At 46.0% G+C, this 23902-nt stretch overlaps 1 protein-coding gene across 4 annotated transcripts in view; it reads left to right on the top strand.

Annotated features, from left to right (window-relative positions):
• Nucleotides 1-23902, top strand: part of RLF (RLF zinc finger) — a 95701-nt gene that overhangs the window by 43361 nt on the left and 28438 nt on the right. The window contains exon 2 of one of the 4 annotated variants that reach the window (XM_073317645.1): nucleotides 23120-23337. The exons of the other annotated variants lie outside the window; for them this stretch is intronic. Within the exon in view, the coding sequence (XP_073173746.1) occupies nucleotides 23258-23337 (80 nt within the window). The 5' untranslated portion in view covers nucleotides 23120-23257. The remainder of the gene's footprint in view (nucleotides 1-23119; nucleotides 23338-23902) is intronic. 4 annotated transcript variants of the gene reach the window in all.

The following is a 23902-nucleotide window of genomic DNA, read 5'->3' as shown; positions in this document are numbered from 1 at the left end:
ACCTTCTGATGCTATAGACCTATTCCTCAGATTGGGCCTACAACTGAACATACAAAAATCCACCTTGACCCCTGTGCAAAACTTGTGTTCAGAGGGACCATCTTGAATTAAGTATCAGGGGGTAGCCGTGTTGGTCTGTATCCACAAAAACAACAAGGAGTCCGGTAGCACCTTAAAGACTAACAGATTTATTTGGGCATAAGCTTTCGTGGGAGAAAAACACCAGTTCTTCAGATGGGTTCTTTTAATCTTGAATCAGTGACAACAAGCGCCTACCTTCCCCTGCACAGGTTTGTGGCTCTTTCCAACATAGTAAACAGAATTCAGCTCAGCCACCAAACCACAGTCAGGAGCTGCATTCAATTACTGGGGCAAGCCTCAGTCAGCCTTGCGATCACCCTCCCTCTGTGTGATTAACGAGGGGGTACGGCTGACCTAGGAGAGAAGGCCTTAAGAGCCAGAGACTAAGCGACCAAGGGGAGCTAGCAAACGGGACCGCCAACAGGGAAGTTTGTAGGAGGGAGTTGTAATATAGTTGCTATGGTTAGGAAGGGCTGCATTGCTAGTGCCAGTGCTGCCAGACAGACAACCTAACCATGGATGCCTCTATCCAGATCCTGGTGTGAATTTGCAGAGTCTGTGGTCTGCATTTCCCGCTCGTGGAAAGCCAGGTTGGAGGGACCATCCAGTGTGAAAGGTGCCTTCTGGTGGAATCTCTAAGGAAGCAGGTGGGTGAGCTACAGGAGGAGGTGGCTAGGCTGAGGATCATCTATGCCCATGAGGAATTCCTCGAGAGAATTCATATGGAGACATCCAAGGCTGAGGAAGCTATCCAGCTACAGAGGATTGCTGTCACACCACCCGGGAAGGATGGTATGGCTCAGTCACAGGGAGGACACTGGCAACTGGTTACTTTTGGCAGCAGACAGTACTCCACCCCTATTTCCAACCCACCCACCCTGGCAATGAGTGATGAGGAATCACCCCCAAAGGTGAAGGAGGAGAAGCCATGTTCCCCCAAGGCTGGGAGAATCGCAGCCACTGCTCCCCAGAGTAAATGTAGGGTAGTGGTGGTTGGTGACTCTCTTCTGAGGGGGATGGAGGCCCCCATCTGTTACCTTGACATGGCATCCCAGGAGGTATGCTGCCTGTCGGGGCCCGTCTGTGGCACATTATGGAGGGATTGTCGAGGTTCATCCGGCCCTCTGACTACTACCCCATGCTACTCATCCATGTGGGCACTAATGGTACTGCGAGGTGTGACCCTCAGCAGATCAAAAGTGACTAAGGTCTCTGGGAGTAAGGGTGAAGGAGTTGGGAGCACAGGTGGTGGTCTCTTTGATCCTTCCAATCAAGGGTAGGGGCCCAGGCAGGGACAGATGCATCCTGGAGGTGAATGCCTAGCTGCAAAGATGGTGTCACCAGGAGGGCTTCGGCTTCCTTGACCACAGGATGATGTTCCAGGAAGAAGGACTGCTAATTGAGGAAGGGGAAGGGCATATTTGAATACAGACTGGCTAACCTAGTAAGAAGGGATTTAAACTAGGCTTAAAGGGGGCAGGTGACCAAAGCCCACAGGTAAGTCAAGAACATGGAGACCTGGGAGAAGGTTCAAAATTTGGGGGGAGCTTGGGCTCTAATAGCAGAGATAAATCAGAGACAAGATAGAACTGGGGGTGGGGGAATCAAATCAGTATCTTAGATGTCTGTATACTAATGCAAGAAGTATGGGGAATAAATAAACACAACTATGACATAGTTGGCATGACAGAGACCTGGTGGGATAATATGCATGATTGGAATATTGATATAGAAGGGTACAGCTTGCTTAGGATGGACAGGCTGGGGGAAAAGGGAGTAGGTGTTGCCTTATATATTATAGTATACACTTGGACTGAGGTTGAGGTGGAAATAGGAGATGGACTTGTTGAAAGCCGCTGGGTAAGGATAAAAGGGTAAAAAAACGAGTGATGTCATGGTACGGTCTACTACAGACCACCTAACCGGGAAGAAGAGGTGGATGAGGCTTTTTTTTAAACAACTTTCAAAATCATCCAAAGCACAGGACTTGGTGGTGATGGGGGACTTCAACTACTCAGACATCTGTTGGGAAAACAACAGAGCAAGGTACAGATTATCCAACAAGTTCTTGGAATGTATTGGAGACCATTTTTTATTACAGAAGGTGGAGAAAGTTACTAGAGGAGAGGCTGTTCTAGATTTGATTTTGACAAATAGGGAAGAACTGGTTGAGAATTTGAAAGTGGAAGGCAGCTTGGGTGAAAGTGATCATGAAATGGTAGCGTTCGTGTTTCTAAGGAATGATAGGAGGGAGAAAGCAAAATAAAGATAATGGATTTCAAGAAGGCAGACTTTAGCAAACTCGTGGAGTTGGTAGTTAAAATCCCATGGGAAGCAAGTCTAAGGGGAAAAACAATTGAAGACAGTTGGCAGTTTTTCAAAGAGACATTATTAAGGGCACAAGAGCAAACTATCCCACTGCGTAAGAAAGATAGGAAGTATGGCAAGAGACGACCCTGGCTTAACCAGGAGATCTTCAATGATCTAAAAATAAAAAAAGAGTCCTATAAAAAGTGGAAACTCAGTCAAATTACAAAGGATGAATATAAACAAATAACACAAGTATGTAGGGACAAAATTAGAAAGGCAAAGGCACAAAACGATGTCAAACTAGCTAGAGACATAAAGGGTAACAAGAAAACATTCTACAAATACATTAGAAGCAAGAGGAAGACCAAGGACAGGGTAGGACTGTTACTTAATGAAGGGAGAAAAACAATAATACAAAATGTGGAAATGACAGAAGTGCTTAATGTTTTCTTTGTTTCGGTTTTCACCAAGAAGGTTGGCAGTGATTGGACATCTAACATAGTGAATACCAGTGAAAATGAGGTAGGATCAGAAGAGGCTAAAATAGGGAAAGAACAAGTTAAAAATTACTTGGACAAATTAGATGTCTTCAAGTCACCAGGGCCTGATGAAATGCACCCTAGAATACTCAAGGAGCTGACTGAGGAGATATCTGAGCCATTAGCAATTATCTTTGAAAAGTCATAGAAGAATGGAGAGATTCCAAAAGACTGGAAAAGGGCAAATACAGTGACCATCTATAAAAAGGGAAATAAGGACAACCCAGGGAATTAGACCAGTCAGCTTAACTTCTATACCTGGAAAGATAATGGAGCAAATAATGAAGCAATCAATTCGCAAACATCTAGGCAATAATAAGGTGATAAGTAACGGTCAGCATGGATTTGTCAAGAACAAATTGTGTCAAACCAACCTGATAGCTTTCTTTGACAGGGTAAAAAGCCTTGTGGATAGGGGGGAAGCGGTAGACGTGGTCTATCTTGACTTTTTAGTAAAGCTTTTGATACAGTCTTGCCTGACCTTCTCATAAACAAATGAGGGAAATGCAACCTAGATGGAGCTACTATAAGGTGGGTGCAAAACTGGTTGGAAAACTGTTCCTAGAGAGTAGTTATCAGTGGTGCACAGTCATGCTGGAAGGACATAACAAGTCAGATCCTGCAGGGATCAGTTCTGGGTCTGGTTCTGTTCAATATCTTCATCAATGATTTAGATAATGGTATTGAGAGTACACTTAGAAAGTTTGCAGACAATACCTAGCTGGGAGGGGTTGCAAGTGCTTTGGAGGATAGGATTAAAATTCAAAATGAACTAGACAAACTGGAGAAATGGGCTGAAGTAAATAGGATGAAATTCAATAAGGTCAAATGCAAAGTACTCCATTTACGAAGGAGCAATTGGTTGCACACATACAAAATGGGAAATGACTGTCATAGTGGACCACATGCTAAATATGAGTCAACAGGGTAACGTTGTTGCAAAAAAAGCCAACATCATTCTGGGATGTATTAGCAGGAGCATTGTAAGGAAGACCAGAGAAGTAATTCTTCTGCTCTGCTCTGAATTGATTAGGCCTCAGCTGGAGTATTGTGTCCAGTTCTGGGCACCACATTTCAGGAAAGATGTGGACAAATGGGAGAGAGTCCATAGCAGAGCAACAAATAAGATTAAAGGTGTAGAAAACATGACCTATCAGAGAAGATTGAGAAAATTGGGTTTGTTCAGTCTGGAAAAGAGACAACTGAGAGTTTTCAAGTACATAAAAGGTTGTTAAAAGGTGGAGGGAGAAAAATTGTTTTTCTTAACCTCTGAGGATAGACAAGAAGCAATGGGCTTAAATTGCAGCAAGGGAGGTTTAGGTTGGACATTAGGAAAAACTTCATAACTCTCAGAATGGTTAAGCACTGGAATAAATTACCTAGGGAGGTTGTGGAATCTTCATCATTAGATATTTTTAAGAGCAGGTTAGACAAACACCTGTCAGGAATGGTCTAGTCTAGATAACACTTAGTCCTACCATGAGTGCAGGGGACTGGACTAGATGACCTCTCAAGGTCCCTTCCCATCCTATGATTCTATGGCAGCCACCAACTTTGTTACAGAACATGCCAGACTTCAAATGCACTGCCTTCAAGCGTGGCTCAGAATTGTCTGCTCACTCACCAGACAGTCTAAATATGCTTCTTTCCATACCTACATTCATAAAACAGTCCCTCGACTGGTGGAAAGACCATCACAACATGTGCACAGTTCTATTTGCATGTCCTCCCCCTGTGGCCATTATAGCAACAGACCTCTTTCTGCTAGGATGGGGAGTGTATCTAGAAACTTTCACGATCCAGGGCAAGTGGATGTCACGCTACACATCAGTCTGCTAGAAATCCAAGTAGTCAGATACCCTGTCTCCAATTCCTACCACTAATTAGGGACAAACACACAAAGATCATGATGGACAATATATCATGGATGTTTTACATTAATTTCCAAGGAGGAGCAAAATCTCCCTCCCTTTGCACCGAGGTTTTCAGGCTTTGGAACTGGTGCGTATGTGATGAAATCACCATCACAGTGACCTATCTCTCAGAGATTCAGAAAGTGACTGCAGATGCACTCAGCAGACACTTCTTCTAAGACTACGAATGGGAAATGAACTTCAGCACATTACACAATACATTCCATCACTGGGCACCCCTCAGATAGAGTTATTCACCACAGAGTCAAACAAGAAATGCACCTCCTTCTGTTTGAGGGCCTGACTTGGTCACCATTACTTAGGGTATCCTTCAGTAGTCATCAGCTCTACTATATGTATTCCTGCGGACTCTCCTAATAACCAAAATTATGCTCAGAATAAAGGAAGACAGAGCAAGAGTCATTCTAACAGTTCTGACCTAGTCCAGGCAAATGTGGTTTCTTTACCTGATACAGCTGTCTGTTTGCTCTCTAATTACTCTGCACACTTTTCCCCACCTTCTCTCCCAACAAAATGAAATTCACCAAAGACAAATGTAAGGTGCTATGTTTAGGGACGAAAAAACAAATGCACAAATACAAAATGGGGGATAAAAGGCTTGGCAGTAGCCCTGCTGAGAAGGATCTGGGAGTTATGGTGGATCACAACCTCAACATGAGTCAGTAATGTGATGCTGTTGCAAAAAAAAAAAAAAAAAAGCAAATGCAATTTGAGGTTGCATTAACAGAGGCATAGCTTGCAAATCACGGGAGGTGATAGGATTTTTCATCCTAGTCTTACAATGCTCCACCTTAAAGCATGGTTGGTTGATGGCTATGGGATTAGAGAGAGCCTGTTGAGAAGACCTAAAAAGAGTGCTATTACACTGCAGGAAACAGTCTGTTCACTGCATGTATTCTCAAAAATGAATGCAGTTTGCTAGCTGATGTGATCGCAGAGAGATTCTACCAACGACCACATCACTTCGGATATACTGGAATATACACCAACTCTGAAAACCTTGGGTCTCTCGATGAGCTCTATAATAGTCAACCTGGCAGCCACCCTCCCCAATACAAGGTTATTCCATCTTTGCCTACTCAACCACAGTGAGATTCCTGAGCAGGCTGGGTAACCTCTATCTGCTGGTCCAATGTCCTATACCACAGAATCATAGAATATCAGGGTTGGAGGGGACCTCAGGAGGTCATCTAGTCCAACCCCCTGATCAAAGCAGGACCAATCTCCAACTAAACCATCCCAGCCAGGGCTTTGTCAAGCCTGACCGTAAAAACTTCTCAGGAAGGAGATTCCACCACCTCCCTAGGTAACGCATTCCAGTGCTTCACCACCCTCCTAGTGAAAAAGTTTTTCCTAACGTCCAACCTAAACCTCCCCCACTGCAACTTGCGACCATTACTCCTTGTCCTGTCCTCTTCTACCACTGAGAATAGTCTAGAACCATCCTCTCTGGAACCACCTCTCAGGTAGTTGAAAGCAGCTATCAAATCCCCCTCATTCTTCTCTTCTGCAGACTAAACAATCCCAGTTCCCTCAGCCTCTCCTCATAACTCATGTGTTCCAGACCCCTAATCATTTTTGTTGCCCTTCGCTGGACTCTCTCCAATTTATCCACATCCTTCTTGTAGTGTGGGGCCCAAAACTGGACACAGTACTCCAGATGAGGCCTCACCAATGTCGAATAGAGGGGAACGATCACACCCCTCGATATGCTGGCAGTGCCCCTCCTTATACATCTCAAAATGCTGTGAGCCTTCTTGGCAACAAGGGCACACTGGTGACTCCTACCCAGCTTCTCGTCCACTGTAACCCCTAGGTCCTTTTCTGCAGAACTGCTCTCTAGCCTCTCGGTCCCTAATCTGTAGCAGTGCATGGGATTCTTCCATCCTAAGTGCAGGACTCTGCACTTGTCCTTGTTGAACCTCATCAGATTTCTTTTGACCCAATCCTCTAATTTGTCTAGGTCCCTCTGTATCTTATCCCTACCCTCCAGCGTATCTACCACTCCTCCCAGTTTAGTGTCATCTGCAAACTTGCTGAGGGTGCAGTCCACACCATCCTCCAGATCATTAATGAAGATATTGAACAAAACTGGCCCCAGGACCGACTCTTGGGGCACTCCACTTGATACCGGCTGCCAACTAGACATGGAGCCATTATCACTACCCGTTGAGCCAGACGATCTAGCCAGCTTTCCATCCACCTTATAGTCCATTCATTCAGCCCATACTCCTTTAACTTGCTGGCAAGAATATTGTGAGAGACCATATCAAAAGCTTTGCTAAAGTCAAGGAATAACACGTCCACTGCTTTCCCCTCATCCACAGAGCCAGTTATCTCATCATAGAAGGCAATTAGATTAGTCAGGCATGACTTGTCCTTGGTGAATCCATGCTCACTGTTTCCTCTCCCCCAAGTGCTTTAGAATTGATTTCTTGGGGACCTGCTCCATGATTTTTCCAGGGATTGAGGTGAGGCTGTGTGGCCTGTAGTTCCCTGGATCCTCCTCCTTCCCTTTTTTAAATATGGGCACTGCATTAGCCTTTTTCCAATCGTCTGGGACCCCCCCGATTGCCATGAGTTTTCAAAGATAATGGCCAATGGCTCTGCAATCACACCCGCCAATTCCTTTAGCACTCTCAGATGAAGCGCATCCGGACCCATGGACTTGTGCTTGTCCAGCTTTTCTAAATAGTTGCGAACCACTTCTTTCTCCACAGGGGGCTGGTCACGTCCCCCCACATGCTGTGCTGCCCAGTGCAGCAGTCTGGGAGCTGACCTTGTTCGTGAAGACAGAGGCACAGAAAGCACTGAGTACATTTAGCTTTTTCCACATCCTCTGTCACTAGGTTGCCTCCCTCATTCGGTAAGAGGCCCACACTTTCCTTGATTTTCTTCTTGTTGCTAACATACCTGAAGAAACCCTTGTTACTCTTAACATCTCTTGCTAGCTGCAATTCTAAGTGTGATTTGGCCTTCCTGATTTCACTCCTAAACGCCTGAGCAATATTTTTATACTCCTCCCTGGTCATTTGTCCAATCTTCCACTTCTTATAAGCTTCTTTTTTGTGTTTAAGATCAGCAAGGATTTCACTGTTAAGCCAAGCTGGTCGCCTGCCATATTTACTATTCTTTCTACACATCGGGATGGTTTGTTCCGAAAACCTCAATAAGGATTCTTTAAAATACAGCCAGCTGTCCTGGATTCCTTTCCCCCTCATGTTATTCTCTCAGGGATTCTGCCCATCGGTTCCCTGCGGAAGTCAAGGTCGTCTTTTCTGAAGTCTAGGGTCCATATTCTGCTGCTCTCCTTTCTTCCTTTTGTCAGAATCCTGAACTCGACCATATCATGGTCACTGCCTCCCAGGTTCCCCTCCACTTTTGCTTCCCCTACTAATTCTTCACAGTTTGTGATCAGCAGGTCAAGAAGAGCTCTGCCCCTAGTTGGTTCCTCCAGCACTTGCACCAGGAAATTGTCCCCTATGCTTTCCAAAAACTTCTTGGTTTGTCTGTGCACCACTATATTGCTCTCTCAGCAGATATCAGGGTGATTGAAGTCTCCCATGGGAACCAGGGCCTGCGATTTAGTAACTTCCGTTAGTTGCCGGAACAAATCCTCGTCCACCTCATCCCCCTGATCTGGTGGTCTATAGCAGACTCCCACCACAACCTCAACCTTGTTGCTCACACTTCTAAACTTAATCCAGGGACTCTCAGGTTTTTCTGCAGTTTCATACTGGAGCTCTGAGCAGTCATACTGCTCTTTTGCATACAATGCAACTCCTCCACCTTTTCTGCCCTGCCTGTCCTTCCTGAACAGTTTATATCCATCCATGACAGTACTCCAGTCATGTGAGTTATTCCACCAGCTCTCTGTTATTGCAATCACATCATAATTCCTTGATTGTGCCAGGACTTCCAGTTCTCCCTGCTTGTTTCCTAGCCTTCTTGCATTTGTGTATAGGCACTTAAGATAACTCACTGATTGTCCTGCTTTCTCAGTATGAGGCAGGAGCCCTCCCCTCTTGTGCTCTCCTGCTCGTGCTTCCTCCCGGTATCCCACGTCCCCACTTACCTCAGGGCTTTGGTCTCCTTCCCCAGGTGAACCTAGTTTAAAGCCCTCCTCACTAGGTTAGCCAGCCTGCTTGCAAAGATGCTCTTCCCTCTCTTCGTTAGGTGGAGCCCATTTCTGCCTAGCACTCCTCCTTCTTGGAACGCCATCCCATGGTCAAAGAATCCAAAGCCTTCTCTCCGACACCACCTGCGTAGTCATTTGTTGACTTCCACGATTCGACGGTCTCTACCCGGGCCTTTTCCTTCCACAGGGAGAAGGGACGAGAACACCACTTGCGCCTCAAACTCCTTTATCCTTCTTCCCAGAGCTACGTAGTCTGCAGTGATCCACTCAAGCTGTATGGGACCTCAATCTGGTCCTTAAATCATAGAATTTAGGGTTAGAAGGGACTGCAAGGGTCATCTATTTTAACCCCCTGCCAAGATGCAGGATTTCTTGTGTCTCAGTCATCCAAGACAGCTGGCTATTCAGCCTCTTTTTGAAAACCTCTAGTGAAGGAGCTTCCACAACCTCCCTAGACAGTCTCTTCCATTGTCCTACTGTTCTTACAGTTAAGAAGTTTTTCCTGAGATTTAATTTAAATCTGCTATTCTGTAGTTTGAACCCATTGCCTCGTATCCTGCCTTCTGTGGCAAAAGAGAATAACTTTTCTCTGTCTTTTTTTATGGCAGCCTTTTAAGTATTTTGAAGACTATTATATCTCCCCCTTAATCTCCTCTTTTCCAAACTAAATGTACCCAGTTCCTTCAGCCTTTGCTCAGACGGCTTGCATTCCATTCCTTTGATCATCTTTGCTCGCCTGTGGATCCTTTCCAGTTCCTCTACATCCTTTCTATACGTTGGTGACCAAAATTAAAAAAAGTATTCCAGTGGAGGCCTAACCAGCACTGAACATAAAATCAGAGAATATTAGGGTTGGAAGAGACCTCAGGAGGTCATCTAGTCCAATCCCCTGCTCAAAACAGGACCCAGCACCAACTAAATCATCCCAGCCAGGGCTTTGACAAACCTGACCTTAAAAACCTCCAAGGATGGAGATTCCACCACCTCCCTAGGTAACCTATTCCAGTACTTCACCACCCTCTTAGTGAAACAGTGTTTCCTAATATCCAACCGAGACCTCCCCAACTGCAACTTGAGACCATTGCTTCTTGTTCTGTCATCTACCACCACTGAGAACAGCCTAGCTCCATAATCTTTGGACCCCCCCTTCAGTTAGTTGAAGGCTGCTGTCAAATCCCCCATCACTCTTTTCTTCTGCAGACTAAATAACCCCAGTTCCCTCAACCTCTCCTCGTAAGTCATGTGCGCCAGCCCCCAATCATTTTTGTTGCCATCTGCTGGACTCTCTCAAATTTGTCCATATCTCTTCTGTAGTGGGGGGACCAAAACTGGACACAGTACTCCAGATGTGGCCTCACCAGTGCCAAATAAAGGGGAATAATCACTTCCCTCAATCTGCTGGCAATGCTCTTACTAATGCTGCCCAATATTCTGTTGGCCTTCTTGACAACAAGGGCACACTGCTGACTCATATCCAGCTTCTCGTTCAGTGTAATCCCCGGGTCCTTTTCTGCGGAACTGCCACTTAGCCAGTTGGTCCTCAGCTTGTAGCTGCGCATGGGATTCTTCCTTCCTAAATGCAGGATTCTGCACTGTCCTTGTTGAACCTTATCTTATTTCTTTTGGCCCAATCCTCCAATTTGTCTAGGTCACTCTGGACCCTATACCTACCCTCCAGCTTATCTTCCTCTCCCCTGAGCTTAGTGTCATCTGCAAATTTGCTGAGGGTGCAATTCATTCCACCATCCAGATCATTAATGAAGATGTTGAACAAAACTGGCCCCAGGACCGACCCCTGGGGCACTCAGCTTGATACCGGCTGCCAACTAGACATTGAGCTGTTGATTGCTACCTGTTGAGCCTGACAATCCAGCCAGCTTTTTATCCACCTTATAGTCCATTCATCCAATCCATACTTCTTTAACTTGGTGGCAAGAATACTGTGGGAGACCATATCAAAAGGTTTGTTAAAGTCAAGATATATCACATCCACCACTTTTCCCATATCCATAGAGCCAGTTATCTCATCATAGAAGGCAATCAGGTTGATCAGGCATGACTTTCCCTTTGTGAATCCATGTTGACTGTTCCTTATCACCTTCCTCTCCTCCAAGCGCTGCAAAATGGATTCCTTGAGGACCCGCTCCATGAATTTGCAGGGGACTGAAGTGAGGCTGACCCATCTGTAGTTCCCCAGGTTCTCTTTCTTCCCTTTTTTAAATATGGGCACTATATTTGCCTTTTTCCAATAGAGCAGAGCAGTACTATCCCCTCCCGTGACTTGCATGCTATGCCTCTGTTAATGCAGCCTAAAATCGTGTTTGCGTTTTTTGCAAGAGCATCACATTGCTGACTCATTTTGAAGTTGTGATCCACCATAATTCCCAGATCCTTCTCAGCGGGGCTACTGCTAAGCCAGTTATCCCGCATTTTGTATTTGTGCATTTGGTTTTTCTTCCCTAAGTGTAGCGCCTTACATTTGTCTTTGTTGAATTTCATTTTGTTGTCAATAGCCTAGTCCTCCAATTTATCAAGGTCCCTCTGAATTTTAGTTCTCTTATCCAAGATGTTAGCAACCCCCTAGTTTTGTGTAATCTGTAAACTTGATAGGTATGCTTTCTATTCCTACATTGAGGTCATTAATAAAGATGTTAAACAATACCAGAACAGATCCCTGTGGATTCGCCACTTGAGACCTCCCTCCAATCTGATATCATTCCATTAATAAATAGAAAAGGAGTACTTGTGGCATCTTAGAGACTAACAAATTTATTTGAGCATAAGCTTTCGTGAGCTTCAGCTCACTTCATCAGATGTATTTAGCCGTAGCTCACAAAAGCTTATGCTCTAATAAATTTGTTAGTCTCTAAGATGCCACAAGTACTCCTTTTCTTTTTACAGATACAGACTAACACGGCTGCTACTCTAAAACATTCTATTAATAGTTATTCTTTCTTTGTGGTTGTTTAACCAGTTATGTATTCACTTAATGGTAGTTTGGCCAAGCCCGCATTTCTCCAGCTTACAGATTAGAAAGTCATGTGGGACTGTGTCAAAAGCCTTGCCGAAGTTCAGGTATATTTTGTCGTCCACACTCCTTCGTACATCAAACCAGTTATCCTGTCAAAGAATGAAATCAAACTGGTTTGGCATGATTGATTCTTAGTAAATCAATGCTGCCTGCTACGTGGTTACCCCTTCATCCTCCAAGTATGTACAATTTGAATGTTTTATTGGTTTAGTTCTTCCCAGGTATTGAAATTAGGCTGACTTGACTATAGTTTCCCAGCTACTCCTTTTTAAAGATGGGCACAGTTAGCTCTTCTCTAATCATAGAATCATAGGACTGGAAGGGACCTTGAGAGGTCATCTAGTCCAGTCCCCTGCACTCATGGCAGGACTAAATATTATCTAGACCATTCCTGATTGGTGTTTGTCCAACCTGCTCTTAAAAATTTCCAATGATGGAGATTCTGCAACCTCCCTAGGCAATTTATGCCAGTACTGAACCACCCTGACAGTTAGGAAGCTTTTCCTAATGCCCAGCCCAAACCTCCCTGGGACCTCTCCTGCTGTCCATGAATTTGTAAATATTATTGCCAATGGCTCTGAGATTTCTTCATTTAATTCCTTCAGTCCTGTCACGTGAATAGCATCCAGCCCTGCTGATTTGAATGCATTCAAATTTGTCAGAAGGTTTCTGACATGTCTTTTACTTATTCTGATCTGCATCCTTTCCCCTTTATTGTCTGCGGTAACTTTGCTAGTCGTCCAGTTACATGTTATTTTTTGTATGAAGACCGAAGCAAAGTAAGCATTGAGCAGTTCTGCTTTGATATAGTCTTCCGTTACCAGCTCATCTTCTCTATTGAGCAGCAGATCCACACCGTCCTTGATCTTTCTTTTTGTCTAACATATTTGAAGAACTCCTTGTCTATAAAATTCCTCCATATTCCGTATGTATCCCTTTTCGTTTTTAGATAGCTAAAAAGCTCCTTGTGCAGCCATATTGGCCTCCTGTGGCTCTTCTCTTTCCTCTGCACCAGAATAGCTTGATATTGAGCCACTAGTATTACATAGTTTAGGAACAGCCCTCTTGAACTCTTTCCATGGGACCTTGTCTGCTCTTTCTCTGAGTCGGCTGAAGTCCAGTATCCTTGTCTTGCTGTTCTCATGTTCTCCTTTCCATAGGATCTTGAATTGTATCAGATCATGAGCACTTCCTCCCAAGTTCCTCACCACCTTCATGTTCACAACTAATTCATCCCTATTGGTCAAAACCATATCCAAAATGGATGACCGCCTTGTTGTTTCCTCAACTTTCTGAATCGGAAAGTTGTCCTCTACATATGCTAAGAATTTGCAGGACATATTATTTTTTCTGTAATAATCTTCCAACAGATATTGGGGAAGTTAAAATTTCCCATTACTAGCTTGTGTGTTAGCTAATCTTGATACCTGCTTATAGAATGCCTCTTCCACTTCCTCTTCCTGATTTGGTGGTCTCTGTTAAACCCTCACCATAACATCACTTCTTTTTTTCCCCTTTTTATCCACACCCAGAGACTCTTAGTAGGTCTGTTGCGCACTTCCCCTCGTACCTCGGAGCAAGGTACAGTAGAACCTTCGAGTTACGGACACCTCAGGAATGGAGGTTGTTCGTAACTCTGAACAAAGCACAGTTTGGACACCAGATCCAGCAGCTGACACTCCAGGCTAGGTTTCAGCAGCAGCTGAGCTCCCTCCTCAGCCCTAGCAGACAGCTTCTTTCAAACTTGTCTCCCTCCTGTCATGGGGGGTGTGGGTGTGGGGGGTGTAAACAGCACATCCCCCTCGAGGTCGGGGAGGGATGAAAACAGCACGGTCCCCCTCCAGGGGGAGGGAGGTGAAAGCAGTGCAGACCCCAGCATTGCTCCTGCTCTGCTGGCTCCGGCTGCCTTGGGCTGGCAGTCCCAGTGTCTTCACCTCTTATTGTAGCTGTAAGTGGCTGCCCCACGTGTGAGGGTGGGGACGGGGACAGGCAGCCCAGATGTTCTTACCTTTTAAGATGTAATACAGGCACAGTACAATATTTCTCTTTTTTTGGGGGGGGGGTCCTCTGCTTCTGCGTGATTGGTTACTTCCGGTTTCATATGGTGTCCAGTTGACTGGTCAGTCCGTAACTTTGGTGTTCGTATCTTTGAAGTTCTACTGTACCTCTTGACGTACAGCGCAACGCCGCCTCCTTTTTTCCCATAACTATCCTTTCAGAACAAGCTGTATCCCTCAATGCTGGTACTCCAAACATGGGAATTGTCCCACCAAGTCTCTGTAATGCTAACTAAGTCATTTTTTTTTTTTCATATACCATGACTAAGGCTGTGAGTTTGAAGTCACGGATTCCGTGGCTTTCCAGGACCTACGTGACTTCTGCAGTGTCTGGTGCGGCTGGCTCAGTTGGCCCCCGGGCCGGTTGCTTTGGCTGCTGCTGGAGTAGTCTTGCCCCCTTCTCCCCCCCCCCTCCCCCCAGCAGCAGCAGGAGTTTGGGTGTGGGAAGGGGTGAGGGCTCTGGGCAGTGCTTATCTTGGGGGGGTGCCCCAGAAGCAACATGTCCCTCCCTCAGCACCTATCTCCGCGCGCTGCCCCAAGTGCCAGCTCCGTGGCTCCCATTGGCTGGGAACTGCAGGCGGAGGCAGCGTGTGGAACTAGGAGTTGAGGGAGGGACATGTCGCTGTTTCCAAGGAGCCAGGTATAGAGCCTGCCACCCAGTCCTGGGTTGCTCCCCCATGAGCACCTGTGGTGTCCCCCGGGCTACTTCTCCCCTCCCCCCCATGAGCATCCATGGTGCCCCCCCCCCAGCCCCCCCCCCAAGCTCCTACAGCACTCGGGTAACCATCAAGTGATCCATTCCCTGTCACCCATTCCCAGCTTCTGGTAAACAGGCTAGGGACGCTTCAGAGGATGACTTTGCATCCCTGCCCATCGTGGGCATTGATTGATGAACGTATTCTCCATGAACTTATCTTGTCGTCATTACTTGATCTGGATGCGCATTGGCTGGATTTTTGTCACCATCCCTCATCGGGCCTAGTTTAAAGCTCTCCTTATCAAGTTAGCCAGACAATAGAGTCCATCCCAGTACAGTAATCCTCTTTCCTGGAACATCAGCTCATTGTCAAAGAAGCCAAAAGCTTTCTTGCCAACACCACCTGTGTAGCCACGCATTTGGTCATTGCTGCCATCATTTGAAATGACCAGGGTATGTTTGGAGCTACACTTGTTCTCATTTAGCCTGTAGTTTTGAGCCAGGCAGTTATCTAAAGGCCTTATTCTCAAATGTGCAGATAGTTAAGTCATCAGTCCTTGATCTCTGAGACGAAATGTCACTAACTTACTCAAGTTGATCTTCAGGTCCCTATGGCTTGATGCAGTTTCAAATATCCTGTCTCTGTCAGGAAAGCTTTTGTGTGAACAGAGTCCAAAATAGCTAAAAGGAACAAAATCCTTTGGATTTCGCTTCTTCCAGTTAATAAAAAGGCCTGCCTTCTGAAATAAGTTGCAAGTTTTTTCCAAAATGTCCAAAGACTAAGACAAATATTGAATCAGAGAGTTATCTAACTACTGATAGACATAAATTCTTTATCTCATATGAGTGTCATCCACAATTACATACTTGAAGAATTTGGGTGCCGAGCAGAGACTGAAAGTTAGGAACTTGTATTGCTAGTTTTAGAGTAACAGCCGTGTTAGTCTGTATTCGCAAAAAGAAAAGGAGGACTTGTGGCACCTTAGAGACTAACCAATTTATTAGAGCATAAGCTTTCGTGAGCTACAGCTCACTTCTTCAGATGCATATCGTGGAAACTGCCAAACTTCCACGATATGCATCTGAAGAAGTGAGCTGTAGCTCACGAAAGCTTATGCTCTAATAAATTGGTTAGTCTCTAAGGTGCCACAAGTCCTCCTTTTCTGTATTGCTAGTATAATCCAAGATCTTTAATGGAACCACTTGATGCTGACGAGGAAATAGGCATTCTTCAGTTTGACAGCCCCAAACCGGTTCTGTTTGGAAACTGAGAAAATGGTGGAAGATTGGGCAGTTACTCAAAATTTGAACTTCTTGATAATCTACAGTTTCTTGAGCTCTGACAGGGCAAAGCCTACAGTCTCTCTTTGGAATGAGGAAGTGTCTAGGGTAGAAGAAACCCTTCTCTCACTGCTCTTCTAGATCCTTTTCTGTTGTTCCCATTGTCAACGAGAATTTCCTTCATCTTCATTACTGTTTTGTGAGAGTGATCCCTGAAAGGTGATGAGTGAAGTTGATTGAGAGGTAGCATGAAGTGGGGGTAAAATTGAATTGTGTAACTATTCAATGACTGTTTATACCCAAAGAACAAAGTACAGGGAGTCTTGGGACTTGCGACGCCTGACTTGTGTCCGATGCCACATATGACGCTTTTCAATTGACTGCTCTTTTTGCCCCTACGACACTTGTTTCGCCCTTACAATGAAAGCCGGCAGGGAGAACAGCACACATCACATGCTGAGCCTCGGCCAATCACTGATTTCATTATTCAAGCTTTCTGATTGGCTGAACCCAGGGTTGGGAGCCAATCAAAAACAAGCGGCAAGGTTACCCGGCAACAAGCTATCCTGGCCTTGGAAGCCAATCAGACAAGTGAATACAAGAGACCCCTTCCAGCTCCATTCATTATAATGCAACCACAAAGTTATTTACAAACAACTCTATAAAAAGCAAGCCCAATTCTGCATAGTATGTTGCCGGCATTCTGAGCAGCTGAGTTGCTGGAATTCTGCCCATCCTGCCTTTCTGCTCAGCCTGACTTAAGATGCCCAGTTGCTGTTCTTTGTGGTTCTATTTTTTTTTTTTTTAAATGGCAGAAAAGCATAAATCTGGTGCAGGTGATGTTTCTTCTTCTAAGAAACGTAGAACCATTACTATGGAAACAAAAATGGATGTCACTAAGAGATCTGGAAAACCGGAGACAGCAACTGAAATCAGCAGAGTTTTGGATATCCCCTGAACAATTTTCATGACCATCCTGAAAGACATGGTCAGAATTCAGGAACATGTCAAGGGCTCAGCTCCTATGCAGTCAACTGTGATAACTAAGCAGCGTGTTGGACTCATTGCTCAGGTTGCAAAACTGTTAATTGTTTGGATGGAGGATCAAAATTAATGCCAAGCTCCTGTGAGTTTAGGCATAATTCAGGAAAAGGCTAGGAGCCTTTATGAAAAGCCAAAGACACAACGCGGGGAGAGTTCTACTCATGAGCCCTTTAATGCAAGCAGGGGTTGGTTTATGCGTTTTAAAGCCAGGGCCAATTTGCACAACATCAGGGTCTCAGGCAAAGCTGCCAGTGCTGATGAGGAGGCAGCTCGTGCTTTTCCTGACACATTGGCTAAAATCATTGAGGACGGTGGCTATTGTGCTTGTCAAGTTTCAACCCTAATGTTGACAAAACTGGGCTCTTTTGGAAAAAAAAAAAAATGCTATCAAGAACCTACATAGGCAAAAAGGAGAAATCCATGACAGGGTTCAAAGCTGCTAAGGAAAGGCTCGCTCTTTCGCTCAGTGCAAATGCTGAAGGTGACTTTAAACTCAAACCCTTGCTTGTTTGCTGGTTGGAAAAACCCAGGGCTTTCAAGAGATATTCCAAGGCATTTCTCCCAGTGATATGGAAATCCAATCCTAAGGCATGGGTCAGTAACATTTTTGAGAATTGGTTTAATCATCATTTTGTGCCAAGTGTCAGGAGCTATTTCAGCAACAACAATCTTGCATTTAAAGTACTGTTAATCCTCGACAATGCTCCTGGTCATCCAACCACCCTTGACGACATGCATCCTGATGTGTTGAGATTACTGGTTCTGTGGATGAAGGGAAAGCAGTGGATGTATTGTTTCTTGACTTTAGCAAAGCTTTTGACAGTATTCTGTCAATACTCCCACAGTATTCCTGTCAGCAAGTTAAGGAAGTATGGGCTGGATGAATGCACTACAAGGTGGGTAGAAAGCTGGCTAGATTGTTGGGCTCAACGGGTAGTGATCAATGGCTCCATGTCTAGTTGGCAGCCGGTATCAAGTGGAGTGCCCCAAGGGTCGGTCCTGGGGCCGGTTTTGTTCAATATCTTCATAAATTGGTCCTGCTTTGAGCAGGGGGTTGGACTAGATGACCTTCTGGGGTCCCTTCCAACCCTGATATTCTATGATTCTATGATTCTAAATGATCTGGAGGATGGTGTGGATTGCACTCTCAGCAAATTTGCAGATGATACTAAACTGGGAGGAGTGGTAGATATGCTGGAGGGGAGGGATCGGATACAGAAGGACCTAGACAAATTGGAGGATTGGGCCAAAAGAAATCTGATGAGGTTCAATAAGGATAAGTGCAGGGTCCTGCACTTAGGACGGAAGAACCCAATGCACAGCTACAGACTAGGGACCGAATGGCTAGGCAGCAGTTCTGCGGAAAAGGACCTAGGGGTGACAGTGGACGAGAAGCTGGATATGAGTCAGCAGTGTGCCCTTGTTGCCAAGAAGGCCAATGGCATTTTGGGATGTATAAGTAGGGGCATAGCGAGCAGATCGAGGGACGTGATTGTTCCCCTCTATTCGACATTGGTGAGGCCTCATCTGGAGTACTGTGTCCAGTTTTGGGCCCCACACTTCAAGAAGGATGTGGATAAATTGGAGAGAGTCCAACGAAGGGCAACAAAAATGATTAGGGGACTGGAACACATGAGTTATGAGGAGAGGCTGAGGGAGCTGGGATTGTTTAGCCTGCAGAAGAGAAGAATGAGGGGGGATTTGATAGCTGCTTTCAACTACCTGAAAGGGGGTTCCAAAGAGGATGGCTCTAGACTGTTCTCAATGGTAGCAGATGACAGAACGAGGAGTAATGGTCTCAAGTTGCAGTGAGGGAGGTTTAGATTGGATATTAGGAAAAACTTTTTCACTAAGAGGGTGGTGAAACACTGGAATACGTTACCTAGGGAGGTGGTAGAATCTCCTTCCTTAGAGGTTTTTAAAGTCAGGCTTGACAAAGCCCTGGCTGGGATGATTTAACTGGGAATTGGTCCTGCTTCGAGCAGGGGGTTGGACTAGACGACCTTCTGGGGTCCCTTCCAACCCTGATATTCTATTCTATGATTCTATTCTATTCTATGTCAAAGTGGTGTTTCTGCCCCCAAACACCACCTCATTGTTGCACCTCATGGACCAGCGGGTAATTGCATCCTTCAAGGCCTACTATCTCAGGAGCACAATTGCTCAGGTCATCAGGGCAACTGAGAAGCAAGGTGGACCAACTCTGAAGGAATTCTGGAAGGGCTTCAACATTTACCATGCAGTTAAGAACATTGGTGAGGCATGGAATGAGGTGAAACAATCCAATTTGAATGGCATTTGGAAAAAATTATGTCCTGAGTTTGTGTCTGATTTCCAAGGATTCACAGGCACTGTTGAAGAGGTGACCCAAGTAGTTGCTGAGATGGGCAAAGAACTCAACTTTAGATGTTGAACCAGAGGATGTTGATGAGTTGCTGGCATCACATTGTGAGGAATTAACTAATGAGGACATCATTGAATTGGAAAAGCAGAAGGTGGCAGAGGAAGAAGATGCACCCACTGCTGAGACTCCTGCCTGTAAAGTCTTGACAACAAAAGTGTTGGCTGCGGCATTTCAACATTTGGAAGCTGCCATGTCCCTGTTTGAGGAACACCACCCCGACATTGGACACAGTGCATCTGTGAATAGAATCATAGAATCATAGAATCATAGAATATCAGGGTTGGAAGGGACCCCAGAAGGTCATCTAGTCCAACCCCCTGCTCGAAGCAGGACCAATTCCCAGTTAAATCATCCCAGCCAGGGCTTTGTCAAGCCTGACCTTAAAAACCTCTAAGGAAGGAGATTCTACCACCTCCCTAGGTAACGCATTCCAGTGTTTCACCACCCTCTTAGTGAAAAAGTTTTTCCTAATATCCAATCTAAACCTCCCCCACTGCAACTTGAGACCATTACTCCTCGTTCTGTCATCTGCTACCATTGAGAACAGTCTAGAGCCATCCTCTTTGGAACCCCCTTTCAGGTAGTTGAAAGCAGCTATCAAATCCCCCCTCATTCTTCTCTTCTGCAGGCTAAACAATCCCAGCTCCCTCAGCCTCTCCTCATAACTCATGTGTTCCAGACCCCTAATCATTTTTGTTGCCCTTCGCTGGACTCTCTCCAATTTATCCACATCCTTCTTGAAGTGTGGGGCCCAAAACTGCACACAGTACTCCAGATGAGGCCTCACCAATGTCGAATAGAGGGGAACGATCACGTCCCTCGATCTGCTCGCTATGCCCCTACTTATACATCCCAAAATGCCATTGGCCTTCTTGGCAACAAGGGCACACTGCTGACTCATATCCAGCTTCTCGTCCACTGTCACCCCTAGGTCCTTTTCTGCAGAACTGCTGCCTAGCCATAGGGACATATCCAACATGTATAGCTGCTGCAGAGAAATTTACAAGGAGTCGAGACCATCTGTCCAAACTTTCTTGGACACTCTCTTTAAGACGGCAGAGAAGACTCCAGAGAAACCTGCAACCTAGACTTCAGAGAAGCCCCCAGCCAAGAGCCCTTCAAAGACCCATCCCATTAAAAGTAAATTCTTCTGCATAAACCTGTGAATCCACACATTATCCCTAATTAGCAAAGCCAACAGTAGTGTTGGAGTTATGTGCCTGAGCCACTGACCTTTCAAAAGCCGCTTTGAGTACATGCGTCACCACACACATACACACACAATAATAAATAAATAAGTAGTCGTCTTCTTCTCCTAATGGAGATACTGAAGTTATGGCTGGTATATTTTCCCAGAGGTTGTAGTGATTACATGCCATTTTAGCTTGATAATTGGCTGTCCACATACCTAATGTGTCCCCAAAATGATCTTCTGGCTAACTGTGTCCAGATTCTTCCCTTTATCAGAAAGTACAGAATGTAAGGACTTCTTGGCGGCACAGTCGAGTTTCGGAATAGGGTGGTGAAAAAATACCCTAAAATACTGAAGTGCTTACTACAGCCTATCTTTCTTGGAGATACAGCTCTACCCCGATATAACACGACCTGATATAACGCGGGTTCACATACAACGTGGTAAAGCTCTGACTCACTGCTCTGAGCAGCGTGTTAAGGGGGCCGGGCCAGGCTGGGGCCAAGGGGTTGGATAAGGGGCAGTGGGTCTCGGGGGCTGTCAGGGGCTCCTCCCCACCCCCAGGGTCTGGGAGGCAGGAGCTGTGGGAGGGCACTTTTGGGGGCCCCGCAGTCCCAGAGTGGCCCGGGGGATTAGTGCGGGGCTGGGAGCAGCCTGCTCCGCTTCCCCGGCCCCAGCAGTGTTGCTCAGGGGAGGGGGCTTGGGGGAACGGATCCCCCCTGCACTCACCAGCAGCAGCAGAAGCGTAGCAGCCTGGCCCCAGCTCGCTCCACTCCTCCAGCTCCAAGCCGCAGCGCTCTGCTTCCCGCCGCAGGTGAGTAGGGGGGATGTCCTTTCCCCAACCTCCCTGCACTCACCAGCAGCGGGAAGTGGAACACCGCAGCTGGGAGGTGGCGGAGAGGAGCGGGCTGGGGCTGTGTTGCTCCGCTTCCCGCTGCTACCAGTGAGCACCTGTCAGGGCGGGGGGTGTGGATAGGGGTCGGAGCAGTCAGGGGACAGGGAGCAGGGGGGTTGGGTGGGGGTGAGGTCCTGGGGGTGATTAGAGATGGGTGTCTCTGAAGGGGGCGGTCAGGGAACAAGGAATGAGGGGGCCAAAGCAAGTTGAATATAACGCGGTCTCACCTATAATGCGGTGAGATTTTTTGTCTCCGGAGGACCATGTTGTATCGGGGTAGAGGTGTAGAAGGTATGGAATTAGGCATTGTCTCTAGCAAGCTCTAGGACACCCTCATTCACTGGCAAGATGACTTTGCCACTCTCTTGATCTGAAGCTATTTTTAAAAAAAAAAGAGAGAGAGTGCATGAGGTAATATGTTTTTATTGGACTGACTTTTGGTGCGAGAAACACACTTTTGAGCTCTGTGTAAGCTTGAAACAATGTCTCTGTCGTCAGCAGATGCTGGTCCAATAAAATATAAAAGATCTTACCCACCTTGTCTCTCTAATATCCTGGGACCAACATGGGTACAACGCTACCTATCCCAAAAAAAACAACAAAAAGTGGTGTTCTCTAATATTGACATAGCACCCTCCTTATCTGGTGCCACATCAACATTCCATGGCAGCTAGTCTTTGCTATTACCCAGTGATCCAGGTGGATTTGGTAGCTCCATAAGGATTAGATTTCAGAGTAACAGCCGTGTTAGTCTGTATTCGCAAAAAGAAAAGGAGTACTTGTGGCACCTTAGAGACTAACCAATTTATTTGAGCATGAGCTTTCGTGAGCTACAGCTCATTTCATCGGCGTTTCCACGGTATGCATCCGATGAAGTGAGCTGTAGCTCACGAAAGCTCATGCTCAAATAAATTGGTTAGTCTCTAAGGTGCCACAAGTACTCCTTTCCTTTATAAGGATTAGAGAAACTGTAAAAAGAGGAGATGCAGGTCTGGGAGAGTCTGACGGGCAAGAAAATAGCAGGCTTGGCCTTCCTGCGTTTACAATTTGAAGGCTCTCTAGGGCATTAGAGATCCATCATCCAAGGGGATGTCAGCCCAATGACATTAGTGCATGTTGTAATCTCCCACAACAAACCTGAGAGAGATTGTAGAGGAAGCAGATCCCATGGAAATGAGAGAATTCCTGTTCCATAAGCCACCTCGTACGGTGGCAGGCCAACTATACATAACTAAGACCCAGAAGAAGAATCCTCCTTGTCTGGATCCGGGAAGGATCTGAATGGAGCTGATTTGAAACCAGACGGCACTGGTACAGGGAATGGTCTTAGCCTCAAAGCTGACATCTGGGGATATCCAGTGGCACAAAAATGAGCTGATGGGGCCTGTAGCACTGGTGAATCTGGATCAGCAACATAGCTTCCTGTGTCCCTGAATGTGTGCTGCCGCTGCTTTCTGGGAATAAACACATTCAGTGCTGGGGGAATTCGAAACATGCTCTTGGCTTTATGCTTCAGGTCAGGGGAAAGAGGAGGCCTCCTGGCGTCTGAAGGAGGCTTGGCATCAGAGGCTGGGGAGGGATCAAATGAATCAACCACTTCCAAGGCGCCAACATGGCAAAGATTCTTTAAGGTCCTTTCACTGCTGGAGGAAGCATGAGGCTGTTTTCCAGCACTGATGGTCCATCAACACTGAAGAACTCTCCTCTGACAGGCCCCTTGCTGTGGATGTGGTGGTGAGCATTGACTTTGGCACAGGTTTCTTTAGTTTAGCTCTCTGAAGCGGGCTTCAGAATTGAAACAGGTCTTTCCTGGCCCTGCCTGGATCCGGGATACCTAATGTCAGCTGGAGCGAAGAATATAGGCCTGAATACACAAAAGGTGTTAGGTGCCTACATCCTGGTGCTGGCATCACTGCAGTTCCCAACCAACTAAACACTGTAGGCTCCTAAATTCACTAGGTGCCTAAAGTTTTGCAGTAAAAGTTCTTTAGGCACCTGTGTTTCTGCCTTTGGGCAAGTGCTCTACTGCCTCCCTCTAGGCATCCAAATACTTATCTTCTGCCTGAGTCCCAGAGCGATTCAGAAATCAGGGTGGCTGAGCACCTTAGCTGCATGTGGGGCTTGATCCAGTAGGTGTTCTCAAAGGTCAAGTACAGGATTGGGCCCTCAGGTGAGTTCACACAAACGGGGTGGAGGAGGAGGACCTTCCTCATAACTTTTAACTTGGGGCTTACTTAGGATGTGGGAGACCCCCAATTCAAGTCCCTTCTCCACCTGAGGGGGAGAAGGAATTTGAATG

Source organism: Lepidochelys kempii, chromosome 19 (assembly GCF_965140285.1).
Source record: "Lepidochelys kempii isolate rLepKem1 chromosome 19, rLepKem1.hap1, whole genome shotgun sequence".
In the NCBI taxonomy this organism is placed as follows: domain Eukaryota; kingdom Metazoa; phylum Chordata; order Testudines; family Cheloniidae; genus Lepidochelys; species Lepidochelys kempii.
The sequence above is the reverse complement of the archived record's forward strand: the minus strand, read 5'-3'. Positions and strand labels throughout refer to the sequence as shown.